Genomic DNA, 14,948 nt, shown 5'->3' on the forward strand with positions numbered 1-14,948 from the left:
GGACGGATATCTTAATGACTCACAATTTTATTGTGGCATAAACTTTCATGAGCCAGAGGCCACTTTGCCAGATGTTTGGTGTTATATTTTGTAGTGGCGAAATATTTTGTTGCAGTATTTAATTCATGTGGCAAAATGGAATCTGCCTTATGCAAGTCTGTGCCATAATACATTTGCTATGATTTAAGATGCCACAAGGCAATTTTTGTGGGTTTGGCTACAAAAGATTAATATAATTTCTAAAGTTGTAGAGAGATGGGCATGAACTGGCTTATGAACTAATTTGGACTGGTTTGTGATTTATGAAGCAATGTTTGTAGACAACACTATTGCAAATTGCCACAAACTCTTAGCATAGTTCATGAACAGTTTGTGCTGTAATGTATTTCAGTGGAGATCATGCAAATCAATTGGCATTCTTAGCTAGCATTATCTCCAGGGGACCATCAAACCTCTTCCATTGTTTCCAATAGGCAATCCTGATATTTAAATACCCCCCACACACACACACACCTTCAGTTTCTACTGAGAGATTTTCTGGTTTGGCCTTAGTCCTTTGAAAACAATGAAGGATGAGGCACCTTCTTTGGAAGGATGACATGCGGACCCTATAAACCCAGTCCTCACCAAACCTGGGGTAAAGATAAAGGAGAGTAACCAGAGATCACCTGAGAGTTTGCTGTTTCTAGCATGCGGGGGGGGGGGGGGCACATCATGAACTAAACAAGTTTGTTTAGTCCCAACAAGTTTGTATGGTTCATGGTTCACAATTCAAACTGAACTGCATTTTCCCAGTTCTTGCCCATTCCTAGTCTAGAAGCCTGGGGGGAAATGTCCTGTGTGGATTGGGCAACTGAAGCTTTTCATGGTATGAAGGTAAATTACATCTTATGGTAAATAACATCCCATTATGCCTCTTTTAAAGGAACAAGACTTTTTCCTTCCAGCTATTGACAACTCTAATTTCCAGGAATTTGTTATCCTAAATGCTGGAGAATAAAATAAAAAGGGATTTCTGACTTTTGCCACTTATTCTGTCTCTCAATGGCTCACAGAAGGGTGAGGAAATAAGGAATCTGAAACACTACTGGTATACATCTTGGCCTGACCAGAAGACCCCTGATCAAGCACCTCCTCTGTTGCAACTGGTTCAGGAAGTAGAAGAAGCCCTGCAGTGTGCAGAAGAAAAAAATGCTCCAATCATTGTTCACTGCAGGTAGGTTATTTGTGCATCATTAAACCTCCATTCTCTTTGAAGAGAAAGAACAGGAAAAATTAGAAATGTTCATCATTTCTCTTTTCCTCAAACATTACCTTTGATGAAACTTCCCTAACAATATTTGCTGTGCTGCATTCCCTGGAAAAGTAGTTATTCATTTGGAATGATCTTGTTTTGACTTGGATTTTCCTCCAAAAGCCATAAAGATTTGTACACTTGGTTGCTGTTCATATTTATCCTAGGATACCTTTGCATCTAGGCCTTTATTAGGTGTGTTGCATGGTTACAACTTTTAAAACCTTAAGCATATCTCAAACAAGCAGCCTGCTAAGTGCTAAGATGGAGGAAAGGAAACAATGAGTTCTTTTTGTAATGGGCTTTGTCATAAACATAGACCACAAATGAGAATGTAATACGTTCGGTCAATGCATTAGTGTACCACATTTCTAACATTTGTTTTAAAACTGTATTTGCCTGGAAGGACACAATTGTTTTTTGAAATGCTGTTCTTGATTCTCTAGTTTGCTCATGCAGCTACTATGTCAGATTTAAATTTAAGAGAATGTCTGTTTTATCCAGACCTCTAAATGTCCAAACAGTCTGGATGATTCTCTCCTTTCTCTCTTCTAGTGACAGAAGGTATGTCTTGCAGCATTTATATTTGTTTGAATGGGGAAAGGGCCGCTCAAAAAGGAAATGAACAATTGCCCTTCTAATTACTCCCTCATTAAACAGCTGTCCGGAAGTTGGTTCTGTTCCCATTAAGATAATGACTATAAGAGCCAGCCATAAAGACAATGCATAATCAACTGTAGTTAATAAGATTAATAAATGTTTTTAATATTTTTATTTTTAAAAAAGAAATAAAAAGTGTAATAGAAATATAGGAGGCAGTACAGAAAAGATTTATACATATAATAATTTACTTTAGATTACATAATACATGAAACAAACAAGCAGGGGAAGAAAACACCTTCCTCAGCATCTTCCTCCTCATCGTAATCATTACAATAATCCTTACTTCAGTTATTATAATCAATCTATTTTGCTATTGTATTATTATTTAATCTGTTCCACTTAATATTTCTGGTAAGGCCTTGGAAGAGTGTGTCTCATGGCTTTAAGTGCCACTCAGCGCTTAACACCAACTCAGGGAGGAGGCTGTCCCACCCTGAGTGCCTCCTCCTCCTCCAACTGGCTTGCCTATCTGTCCAGCAACCAGCCAGTCACCTTCCATCCCCCACCCCTGACCACCCCCTCCTCCTTCCACTTCCCTCTGAGGCTTGGAGGCTGCAGATCCCTGCCATGTGAGAGCTGCCTCTGCCGATGAGTTCCCTAACAGCTGCCTCCTGGGGGAAGGGGGAGGTTGTCCGCTGAGTTACTCCACCCCTCCCCCAATCTAGCACCTATTGTATTCCTGAATGCAATGGGCTTGGCCTCTAGTTATTACTATATATCCTATATTACACACCTCATTAGATATTTAGTACAATATAGCAAAATGCATTTTAAAAAATCTGTTAGACACTTCATATTTTGAAGTGAGTCTAAGCCCGTCTTATTTTGTATCCTGTATACATCCATAGATTTGGTTAAAACAGCATTGCACAACTAGTATTTTTCGCCCTAGGGGCCTAGCTGCTAGCCCAAATTATTGAACCTATGAAAACTCATCTGAGAGGCTACTATAACACTGCATGAGACCTACAGCATGGGGTTGTCTCTTGGACCAAGGAGTAATTGTTATTCGGTATATCTGTTATTTAAAGTGACATGCTGACATATCTGGCCTGACAGAAGCCAGATTGCTTCCCGAACATCTTTTCGGCATTGTACTGCTAACGTTTTCGCCCAAACTCTAGTCTTTCATTGAAAAAAATATTATGCTGACCATTACAGCATTTATTCTTTCTTTCTTGGTCCTACACAAATGGAAGCTGCATATTCCGGATATAAAAGACACTCTCATAATGGCCTTCCATCTTGGTGCCGTGGCTAAGAGCAGTGCCTTTTAATCTGGAGAACCAGGTTGATTCCCCACTCCTCCTCCACAAGCAGCCAACTGGGTGACTTTGGCCCAGTCACAATTCTCAGTACTGTCCCAGCCTCACCTACATTACAGGGTGTCTGTTGTGGGGAGAGGTAGTGAAAAGCGGGTATAAAAAAACAGCTCTCCTCCTCCTCTTCCTCCTCCTCCTTCTGTGTAATGAAATGGTGCTGCCCCCACACAAGGTACACCACATGAAACAATGTATTGGACAGACAGATATCCAGAGGCAAGGCTTGTGAATGGGGTTGCCAGATCTCTTGATCCAGTAGAGCTCCCATGCCTTCGGAGACTAGAGACAGACTAGAGAATCACAGGTACAGGTGTCCCTGTCACTCAATGCCAATGATGGAGACTGCTATGCTGATCATGGCAAGCAGTCTGCAGTGGTGTCAAAGCCGGGCTAGAACAAATGAGTTGGCAACCCCATAGCAGAGCAGCTAGATGTACTCTAGTCATTGCGGTTTTTGGTAGGGATGCCTGACTGATGCCTGGCATTCCCAGGAACTTATGGGGCAGGATAAGATGCAAATATGATGTCACATTATGTTTAAATGTCACATCCAGGCTTTACCTGATGCTCTGGAAGCTTTGTAGTCTCGATGCCCAGACACCTTATCCACCCCTCTCCACATTTTTCTCACTCACCTGAAGGATGGGTGAGAGAGCTGGACTGAATCACCTACTGGAAAGGGGAATGGCATGCTAGGATCTTGGACATGTTGCAGGCTGAGCTGATGGTCAGTTGACATTGTACTATAAATTGAAGTCATCCTGGCTGCTATCCCTGGTGGGAAAGATGCTATCCCTGCTTGCAAAGATGCAATGAAGATGCATGCGCAATAATTAATAATGCTCCACAGCAGAAGCAAAGAGTGAGTGAGCTTCACAATTATCCATCTGGTTTTCCTGCAGTTTACCCAGGCCCCTTTTCTTGGGAGTTCCTTCATATAGGGATTTGGTGTACTGCGGGAGGGGGGAATCTACTCATCCGTTGTAGGGAACTGTACTTTAGGTGTGTCGGCTGAGGATGGTACATGGGGTTGTGATCTTACAAAGTAATAGCCATGTTAATATTTGTCCAGCAGTACAATTGTTGAGAATGGAATGGCTTTAAGTTGTTTAAGCATGTCATTATTGTGTGCCTTGTATGCAAGGGTAATATGAAGATGAACCATGCTGCCATAATTTCCACAAGGGGACGACGACTTCCCTTTCTGCATTGTATATGTTTATGCTAGCAGGTGGGGGAGGGGAAGAGCATTACACAATGTAGGTAAAAGGGAAAGGATTGAGGTAACAGTTGAAGCAGTCACAGCTCAACAGAAACTCCCTTCCTTGCTTATCTGTGTGCAATGTACTGTCCCTGCACCCCTAGCAAGAAGAATCACAATTGCCTTTTGGTGTTTTGTCTTGGTGTGGAGTATGTATTAGAAATATGAGCAATGTTATGCATATAATTTCCTTTGCAATGCTTTTGTGTAAAATGACTTTTTCATTACTAAAAAAAATGTGAATGCTTTTTCTGGAGACTTTTCTTCATAGTCTCTTGATCTCTCTGGCTAGTGCAGGGATTGGGAGGACTGGCTGCTTTATTGCCACCAGCATTTGCTGCAAACAGTTGAAAAATGAGGGTGTTGTTGACATACTCCGAACAACCTCCCAGCTACGGCTAGACAGGTAAGGAAAATTCTCCTTTCTTTTAAGAAACAGTTCTGGTCACCCAGAATTCTGCAAGGTTGGTACTGTGAATAAAGATTTTATGAACTGATTTTATGAACTTAGTCAGATTGTGAGTGGGTGGGCAGGAAGGGATGTTTCAGTGTTTGTCTCTTGTGGCCCTTCCTTGCATACTCAGGGAATTGTTGGGGCCATTCCACACAAGGACCAAATGTTCACAGAATACACTATTATTAAATAGTGGAATTTCGTCATTCCACATACCTTTATTTTTAGTGGAATATAGAAGTCCCAGTAGCGTTTCATTCATTTCCCACAGGTTTCTGGTCTCGCTGGGATCGCAACAAAGGAAGCAATTTTTTTCTGTGCTTCTTCCTGCCCCTGGCTGTCAATCAAACGGAACAGCCAATGGGCTGTTGTGTTCATGCTCCCGAAAAGCCCCTTTCCCTTTAAGAACTGTTTTTTTTTAAACCAAACACACCCATTGCAACGAATATGCGTTCAATCATTGCATTGGAAAGACCTTTTTGCTGGCATAGGAGCTCTCGATTAATCGTTTACACGCTCCTCAAGTAGAAACCCTCCCCCCCACAGGCGCGATTTGTGGCCAAAATTACGGCAGTGCCGAACAGGGGGCTGTGTTGCGCTTGGGAACTTAGGGAGCTTTGGTTTACTTTAAATCACTTCTTTGGAGGGACTTTAGCCGGAGAAGCCTCGCTCGTTCATTGCTTTCGCAGGTCTAAGGGGGGGGAAATGGCGATCGCTTCTCCGAAAGTTTGGGGCAAGAGTGGGGGAGGGACTTTCTTTCTACCGCTACATTGAGAATGCACATGTTTGTTGCAGCTTGTGCACAGAAGTGTAGCATTTTTTTCAGGGGGAATCCACTTTTCCCAATTCCCCGAAAAGCGTTACAACTAAGCGTTTTTTGCAAGAGTGTTGTGGGAGTTTTGCAGATTGTGTGCAACGTCATGCGGAACGTTGAATTTGTAGCATTTACCAAAAGTAAGACTTCTGCTGCATTTAAGTCATGCGGAATGGCCTCTGATTTCCACTGTGGAATATTAGGTTAATTTTGTCCAGGCCAGGCTGGATTCTGGAGATTTTTGGAGGGGGGGGGATCACTCGGGAGTGAAATTAGAATCATAGAATCATAGAATAATAGAGTTGGAAGGGACCTCCTGGGTCATATAGTCCAACCCCTGCACTATGCAGGACACTCACAACCCTATCGCTCACCCACTGTAACCTGCCACCCCCTTAAGCCTTCACAGAATCAGCCTTTGCTGAATTTGCTTGAAAACCATTATTTCCGATTCCATATACAATAATAGTCTTTGTTGTAAGATTTGAAGCATTGCTTTACTTGCATGAAAAATTAATATGGTCCAATAGTTGTTGCAGTCTTTGATGTCTGTTTTTTTGTGAAATTGTAATGTAAATGGAGTGTTTCCAACCTATGAGCCATTGTTTTCTTTCCATATTTGTTGGCACAATCTTGTTAAGACTTCGATGGATTCAGTTTCTGTTGCTTGGAATAACTTTATTGATTTACTTGTTTCTCCCAGTTGCTTTCAGTGTAGCTCTCTGTGTAGTTTCCTTTCAAAATATCAATCAAAGTAGTCTGCCATCCTTTCATTTCTTTTGTACAGTTCTTCAGTGGATTGTTCCTATCTTTTCATTATTTTGTCCTTTCAATTAATGTATCTCCATGTTGAACTTTTAGCATGCCTAATCATTATGTAAACTTCCCTTTGATTTCCTGAGTCTCGTGGAACAGACCTCTTGTTCTCTTCTATTTCTTTACATGGACCATTACAGTAGTTCTCTTTGACTCTACCTACAAGTCATTGGAACACTGCATTTAGACTGTTGATTATGTTTTGGTCACCTTTGACTTTTGCTTCTCATCTATTAGCAATTTTAAGAGTTTAATCAGTCACCCATTGAGGTTTTCTTTTTCTTTTGGCTACAAGATTAGTTGTTGCTCATTCCTCCTTGATAATATCTTTGATTTAAACCCATAGTTCTTCTTGTTTACATTCACTTGAACTTAATATTGCAACTATGTTTTTTAAAGGCCTTGGGGAATTTTGCAATTTGGCGTTATGACTGTTTTAGTGTTTTTCTTCAGCCTTATACTAATTTTCATTATTATTTATAATTCATAATCTGTACTATAATTGGCTCTTGGTCTTGTTTTGGTTGTTTTTGCCAATATAGTATTCATTCTGAATTCCTAGCTTTTCTTTCTTTTTGGAGGGGTCTCTTTCTTGTGCATGTATCCCTGCAACAAAAGGGGCCACAAATTTACCTTTTTAAAATGAAAGCTGTGGTGAATTCAGGGGAAATTAATGCAATAAACGGTTTTAGTGACCTAACAATAACTTCTTTAAGAGAGCCAGCTTGGTGTAGTGGTTAAGAGCAGTGGTTTCTAATCTAGTGAGCCTGGTTTGATTTTCTGCTCCTCCACAAGCAGCCAGCTGAGTGACTTTGGGCTAGTCACAGAGCAGTCCTGTCAGAGCTCTCTTAGCTCCACCTTTCTCACAGGGTGTCTGTCGTGGGAGAGGAAGGGAAAGTGATTGTAATCAACTTTGAGACTCCTTCAGGTAGTAGTAGAATGTTGCTTTCCCTTCAGTAAATATTAAACTGAATGTTTTTGAAGACTTTCTAGAAGTGACTCGTGGTCCAGAATGCTGTGGCCAGGCTGGAGTGCACCATAGAGCCAGTTTGGGGTAGTGGTTAGGAGTGTGGACTTCTAATCTGGCGTGCTGGGTTCAATTCTACACTCCCCCACATGCAGCCAGCTGGGTGACCTTGGGTTCGCCACGGCACTGATAAAGCTGTTCTGACCCAGCAGTAATATCAGGGCTCTCTCAGCCTCACCCACCTCACAGGGTGTCTGTTGTGGGGAGAGGAAAGGGAAGGCAACTTTGAGCCTCCTTCGGGTAGAGAAAAGCGGCATATAAGAACCAACTCTTTTTCTTCTTCATAGGGACCATATAACTTCAGCTTTTTTCCAGTTACACTAGCTCACAATTTGCTTCCAGGCCCAATTAAAGTCCAGTATGTCTTGGAGCCAGCATACCAGAAGGACCATCTATACCTTTATGAATGTACCCAACAATTCATCTTCAGAGGCCTTGCTTTTGGTTCCCCCACCATTTGTGGCTAGACGAATGGCAATCTGTTTGCTGCCTTGAATTGTGTGGAATTGAATTGTGTGAAAAGATGATGTAGAAATGTTTTATGTAAGCACATAAATAAAGGACTTTTCTGCATGCGATAAATATAGTAAAATGCTGACCTAATGAAGGTGTTACATTCTGGCCGCTCCACATGATATTGCCCACATCCAGCATCTGGCCAGCTGACAGCTTGCTACATCCTTAATTTCAAACCCACTTCCATCTCCCTTGTTCCCAGGGATGGGAATTTCTTTTTTTAAATGGCGGCATTCCTGGAACAACAAATAGGCGGACACGCGTGTAGGCAATGTCAGAAATAAAAGAATATTTTTTAAAAGTTGTAACACAAAGCATGCCTCTCGAAAGTCCCCCCCCCAAAAAAAATCAGGAACAATATTAATTTTAAAACGTATCAAAAGACTTGTGATCCAATAAGGTGTGGCATTTAAAAAGCTCTATACCCCTATGATTCCACACATAGGCATTGTAACAACAAAGTATTATTTTTTTAAAAATTAGCAGGCGTTGCAGGACCTTTAAACTGCGTCAAAATATGGAGGAAGGGGATTGGTTGCCTGAATTTATTGACAGGCGGAAGTGTGCCGCATATAAGGCGCATTGTTTTCTTCCACCATTTCCAGCAACAGATGTAAAGGGTGAGAATCGTGAAAAGGTGGCAGACAAATGCGAGACAGCAAAAAGGTGAGGAGGGGCTGGAAAGTGTGATAAAATTTAGCGCTTTGCCATTCAGTTGGCATAACGCCATTTTTATTGATGTGCGGAAATGCCCAAAATGTTGGTGGAACATGGTATACATTCCTAAATACACTTACTTGGGAATGAGTTCTACTGAATTCAGAATATAGCAGTACAGAAGACTGGCCTGTTAGTGAGTTAAATAGATAAGAAATAGTTAGGCTTGATACTGTTCATGTGGTAGTCTGGCAAGTTAATGGTAGGTAAGAAGAATGACAACTCAGACATCCACCAAAGACGTGGAGAGAGACACAAGGTTTTGAAAAGGCATTTAAACTGATATTTGGTCATGAGCATAGAGACTTCATGGCAACACTTATACATTTCAGTTATGAAGTAGTCTTAAGCCTGGTTTGGGAGACTATTCATTCAGTAATTGTTGTAGCCACAACACCTCCTAGTGGTTGTGTGCAGCCAGGAATTTTGTGGCAGGAAAGGAGTAAAGAAAGGAATAGTAAAGGAAGGGAGGTTGTCTAGCAGCTGTGTTCTCGGTTTCCAAAATGTTGATTCTTCTGTTGTTCCCATCCTCCAGGGTTTAAACCAAAGTCATATAATTTTTATACTCAGTTATCAAAAGCAACACTCTGGATAATATCCAAAATTTTATACCTTCCTGTTAAGCTATCGGTTTGCCAAATATTCCAACAATTTTCTTTTGCTGTTTCACACTGAAACCAAGGCCTCAGTTCCTTTGGCCAAAACCAGCAAAACACCCCCATAGAACAGAAGAGGGAGAAGGACGCCCAACTGAAGAGAAGAAGAGAAGAGTTAGTTTTTATATCCAGTTTTTCACTACCTAAAAGAATCTCAAGGTGGCTTAGAATTGCTTTCCCTTACTCTCACCACAACAGACATCCTGTGAGGTTAGTGAGGCTGAGAGAGCTCTGAGAACTGTGACTACCCCAAGGTCATCCAGCTGGCTGCATGCAGAGGTGTGGGGAATCAAACCAGGTGCTCTGGATTAGAGGCTGCCGCACTTAACCACTACACCATGCCAGCAATCCACTTAAGAATAATCCACATCATGTTGAATAACCCACAATATATAGTCAATAAAACAAAACCATCTGAGACAAAAGAATACATCACTTCTCCTGATTCAGATTCCACCTGCAACCAAATCAGAGCCCTCCTGTATCCAATTAATATATTGTTAATAGCTGATCTTTATTGAAAGCAGCAATATAAACAGACACAGTTTGGGAGTTTATCTCTACAGCATGTTCACTCTTTTAGTTCAATCTCTACAGCCATAAGGACTAGGAACTTGTTCTTTTAATGTGGGGATTTTACCACTCTCTTTGCAAAATTCTATGTCACCAATTTCATATTTGTACAATGATGTCATAGAAAGACCCACAAATGCTCTTCTGCAAGAGCAATCAATTGTTAGGACTTGCTGAGAGTTTAATTCACTTCCCAATGACCAAGCTATTGAAGTCGTGTAGAAGTGATCACTTACAAGCTTTTTACAGTACTTATTCCATCTATTTCTGGATTTTTTCACAAGTCTTGTGCAGACGCCAATATATGCCCCAAATAAATATTGTCCTTTTTATGATGTGCTTGTAACTTCTAGCAATATTGGTGCATAATATGATGCGTAATAAGCGTTAAAAGACTGTGAAAAGCATTTCCTGATGGGGCTCAGCTCAAAGATTAGAAAATGCCCCTTCAGTGCTTCAGCTATATCTAGTCCAGAACTAAAGGAAAATTGTTTCAAGTGTGAACTGGCACTTTCAGAATCAAAATTAGCAGTGCTTGGAGGGTTTCTTCTACTGATCATGAGCACAAAAAGAAAATATCTACTTTTTCTGGGATAATTTCCCACATATCCAGTATTTATTAGTTTCTAGTGGGTAACTGTGTTGGTCTGAAGCTGTAAAACAAAATTTGAACCCAAAGGTACCTTTAAGACCAACAAAGATTTATTCAAGGTGTGAGCTGTTCTGTGCATGCACAGGAAAGCTCACACCCTGAATAAATCTTTGTTAGTCTTAAAGGCGACATTGGGCTCAAATTTTGTAGTATTTACCAGTGTACAGCATGGGTTGCTACTCACTGAGAAGTCTCTTACAGTTGATGTGCACATAGAGAATAATCACAGGGCACAGGCCTGTTGGAATGGTACTATCTCAGACTGCAGCATCCGCATCTTCACTCTGGTTAGGGGGTCTGTAGCAGACGTCAACAACTAAACTCCTTGTTTTTCTCTCCCTTCACTCACATACTTTCCAACAAAGTGTCACTCTCCTTCAGTATCTCTTGACAGGGAAGCCCACTCCTCACATATCGTGCCACTACTCTTTGACGTTTTCTGTTTCTTTTGAACAACTCCTATCCATCCGCTACTGCATTCCGGTCATGGGAATCATTCCACCAAGTTTTTGGAATGGCTGTTAAATCATATCTCTCTGTCTATGAGAAGCTCAAGCTCTTTCTTTTTATTGCCCATGCTTTGGGCATTGGTATATAGGCTCCTGAACCCTTAGGTTCTATTTGACCCATCCTTCCCAGGCAGGTCATGAGTATTTGCTCTCCTACATTAGAATCTCTACATTGAACATCTCCTTCCCCTGTGACTTCAGTTTAAAGTTCTCCTGATAAATGTCCCCAGGTTCCTGCCAAACACATTCTTCCCTAATTTGGATAAGTGAAGCCCAGCCTGTGCTAGTAGGCCTTCTTTTAGAAAACCTATTCCATGGTCCCAGAATCTAAATCCCAACTGCTGGCACCACCAATGCAGCCAGCGGTTTACTTCCATTATCTTCAGCTCCTGACTAATTTGTCTTCCCTGAGAGGCTGAATCAAAGAGAAAACCACTTGTGCCCCCATTCATTTCAGCTGCCTCCCAAGATCTTCGTAGTCACTCTTAATACGCACAATAGTGTTGATGGCTGTGTTGTTCATTCTCATGTGGACCATCACAAATGGGTAGAAATCCATGGATTTTATCAGTTTTGGCATCGTGTCTGTAATATCTTTAATCTTTGCCCCTGCCAAGCAACACACCTCTCGAACTAGGGGATCAGGCCTAGCCACATGCTGATCCACCTAATCTCTTCTAAACACACCTGAACATTGTGGTTATGTTTGGAGGCCTTGCTTCTGGTGCCTCCATCTTCTGAGATTAGACAGGTGGTAACCCAGAAGACAGCCTTCTCAGGAATGGCACCAAAGTACTGGAACTCTCTCCCCAGGGAGATTCAACAGTCCTCTTCTGTTGCAATCTTCTGCCAGTTCATGAAGACTTTTCTGTTTCCTTTGGCATTCCCTCAATTATCCCTCTTTTTTAATAATTCAGTTTATGTTCTGTATGCAATAATAATAAAATTTTATTTCTAACCCGCCCTTCCCCAAAGGCTCAGGGAAGATAATATATATAAAAACACTGATAAAATAACATTTAGTATTAAAACATTCTGTACTTTGTGTTTTATATGCATTTTAACTCTATTTTTAAAGTATAAAGTTGTTTTAATATGTATGTTTTTTTTGGAGGGGGGTGATTTTCATTTTTTTATAATGTAATTTTATCCTCTGTGTTTTAAATGCTTAACCACCTTGGCAGCTCTTGTAGGAGCAGAAAGGTAGGATATACATTTTGCAGATACATAAAGGGTCTACAACAGATTCTGGGGCCTGAGATCAGGTTTGTTTGCAAACTGAATCTTGGATGATGTTCTGGCTCTAATAGCAAGGGTCTAAAGCAGTCAAAGGATTAATCAGAAGCAAAGAGTTTGCCTAGTAGCTGAAGACCCTGTCTAGTCTTCTTGAGAACACTGAAATCAGGGTTGCATCTTGCTAGCTATGTTCTAAATCCAGGCTTACAGATAACACATAAACATAGTAGCCATACATACTGCGTGAGCCATCAAGACTCTCTGTTTAGCCCAGGACTTAAATATCCTGGATAACAAGAGGCCTCCCCTGTTCCTGGGCTTTGACTGTCCGGGAGTTGATTGAATCTTGATCCTGGCAAACAGTATATGCTCTTAGGCAGTCATAACTGAACTGCTTCCTCACAAGCCCACCATCTCTGTCACTCTAGCTGGATGGTAGGGAGGACATGGGGACAAATATCTGGCCCCACAAGATAGGGGGTGGGCTGCCCTGGGGTCTGGCATGTTGGTAGCACCACCTGTAACGAAACTTTCAGGGACATGTTATTCCATTGAGCGCTCAGAATTCAGGAGGTCCAGTAGTGTCAGGTGTCCCCAGGATCTCCTGGGATGGAATCATCCTCTTCATCTCTGAGGAATCTGTTTCTGAGTCAGAGCCCAGCCTAGGAGAGATCAGCAGAGGTAGATCATAAAAGGCCTTTTAGTAAAGCCACTACACTTTGGATCAGTTCCTTTGTACTTGGTCCTGTTTTCACCTGCCCCGAGTGGCTTTTGTCATTAGTACATATATAGAAATGAGATTTTGGCTCCCAAAACTGCTCACTTACCTCCTTTTTTTCCCCAGGGGAGGAATGATCCAGACTTCTGAACAGTATCAGTTTGTACATCATGTCATGAGCTTGTACGAAAAGCAGTTTTCAAGAGCAGCAGCTGAAGAATGAGGATTCAAGATGATTTGTTATAATAAAAACCAGCAGAAATTTAATCAGAATTGTATGCATTCCAGAGCTGAGAAGGTATACTGGGAATTCCAAAATAGAAGATATTTATTTATACATATATAAATATATATAGTTTACTTTCATATTGCTTTATTTTGCATTTAAGAGCTAAGATACTGCTTGTCTATAACATGTGACAGGACATCTTCCTCACCGAAAAAAGAAAGAAAGAAAAAAGGCCTATTTATACTGTAAATAAGATCAGTAGTTTCATTTGTTATAAAATTTAAAAACATCACTGTCAGATTTGCTATATAAAATGAAACAAATTATCATGATTGCTACTAGATCCAAATACAGTGTGAAATTCTTTGATAAACGTCTTGCTGAAATCTGTAGTGTATGTTGACTAAGCTTGAAAGTAACTTTTTGCCTTTTTTCTGATTGTTTTTACATTTTAAACTACCGGATACTGTGTGTGTATATCATAAGATCTTCTGAGCCTCTGCATTAAAGGATTCAAGTGGATTCATACTGAAATAATGTTTCAAGCCTCCTGTCTCTGCTTATTGAAAACAGTCTCTTCAAATAATCTCTGCTGCCAAAAAGAGGAGAAAAACAATACTATTTTGAATCCAGCACACAAGAATAGCCATGTTATTTTGGGAGGTGTGTGCGTTGTGCCATCAAGTTACTTCCAAATCATGGCGATCCTATGAATTAGTGACTTCCAAAAGGTGCTATCATTAACATACTTGCTTAGATCTTGCACATTGTTTGGGTAAAGCCAAAAAAAAGAGCCCTAGTGGCTACAGAAAGATTGATAGTGGCATAATGTCTATAGACCATTGCCATTCTTCTCACTACATCATTTCTTATACCCCCTTCTTTTCAAAAATATTTTGATAGTTTTCTATTGTGGAGACTTGGTCTTTGTGTCAGTTCACACATATATACACCCAAATAACAGTATTTGGTGACTTCAGACTGAGTACATACAAGACTCAGTCTGAAGTCACCAAATACTGTTATTTGGGTGTATATATGTGTGAACTGACACAAAAACTGAGATGGGCTAATGCTTAAGCATGTTCCCAGCTCTAACCCTCAGCCAAGATTTTTGGGATGGTACTACAAGAGTGAATTCAGTTAAAGTATTCATACTTTCCCCTCTTACCAGGATTCCATAAAATCAACATATAAAATTTGTTGTATTATTTATTTATTTATTTATAATTGGATTTATATACCGCTGTTTGCCAAAAGGTCTCACGGCGGTTCACAATAAAATATAAAATCAAAGTAAAATCACATAAAATCCCATAAATACCCCATTATTTCAATAAAAGATGGCATTCTATTCTGTAACTCTCCCCACTTTCCCCGCTTGTTCAGAGAAAGGTTGGATGTTAATTCTGTAAGAGAGAGAGGAGAGAGAGACTGGCTGATGGATTAGGGATCTTGGATGGAACCCGGGCTCTGCCCTGGCCTCAACCA

The 14,948-nt window shown here is 40.7% G+C and overlaps 1 protein-coding gene across 13 annotated transcripts in view; it reads left to right on the forward strand.

Moving 5' to 3' along the window:
• PTPN5 (protein tyrosine phosphatase non-receptor type 5) overlaps nucleotides 1-13,994 on the forward strand; it is a 161,436-nt gene extending 147,442 nt beyond the window's left edge. For 12 of the 13 annotated variants that reach the window (XM_077321559.1, XM_077321563.1, XM_077321560.1 and 9 more), the window contains 3 exons: nucleotides 1,056-1,216; nucleotides 4,833-4,946; nucleotides 13,355-13,994. In XM_077321559.1, the coding sequence (XP_077177674.1) occupies nucleotides 1,056-1,216; nucleotides 4,833-4,946; nucleotides 13,355-13,451 (372 nt within the window). In that variant the 3' untranslated portion in view covers nucleotides 13,452-13,994. The remainder of the gene's footprint in view (nucleotides 1-1,055; nucleotides 1,217-4,832; nucleotides 4,947-13,354) is intronic. The other variant, XM_077321566.1, reaches the window with a different exon arrangement.
• The last annotated feature ends 954 nt before the right edge of the window (nucleotides 13,995-14,948 follow it).

The sequence above is a fragment of the Paroedura picta genome, chromosome 2 (genome assembly GCF_049243985.1).
Source record: "Paroedura picta isolate Pp20150507F chromosome 2, Ppicta_v3.0, whole genome shotgun sequence".
Taxonomy (NCBI): Eukaryota; Metazoa; Chordata; class Lepidosauria; order Squamata; family Gekkonidae; genus Paroedura; species Paroedura picta.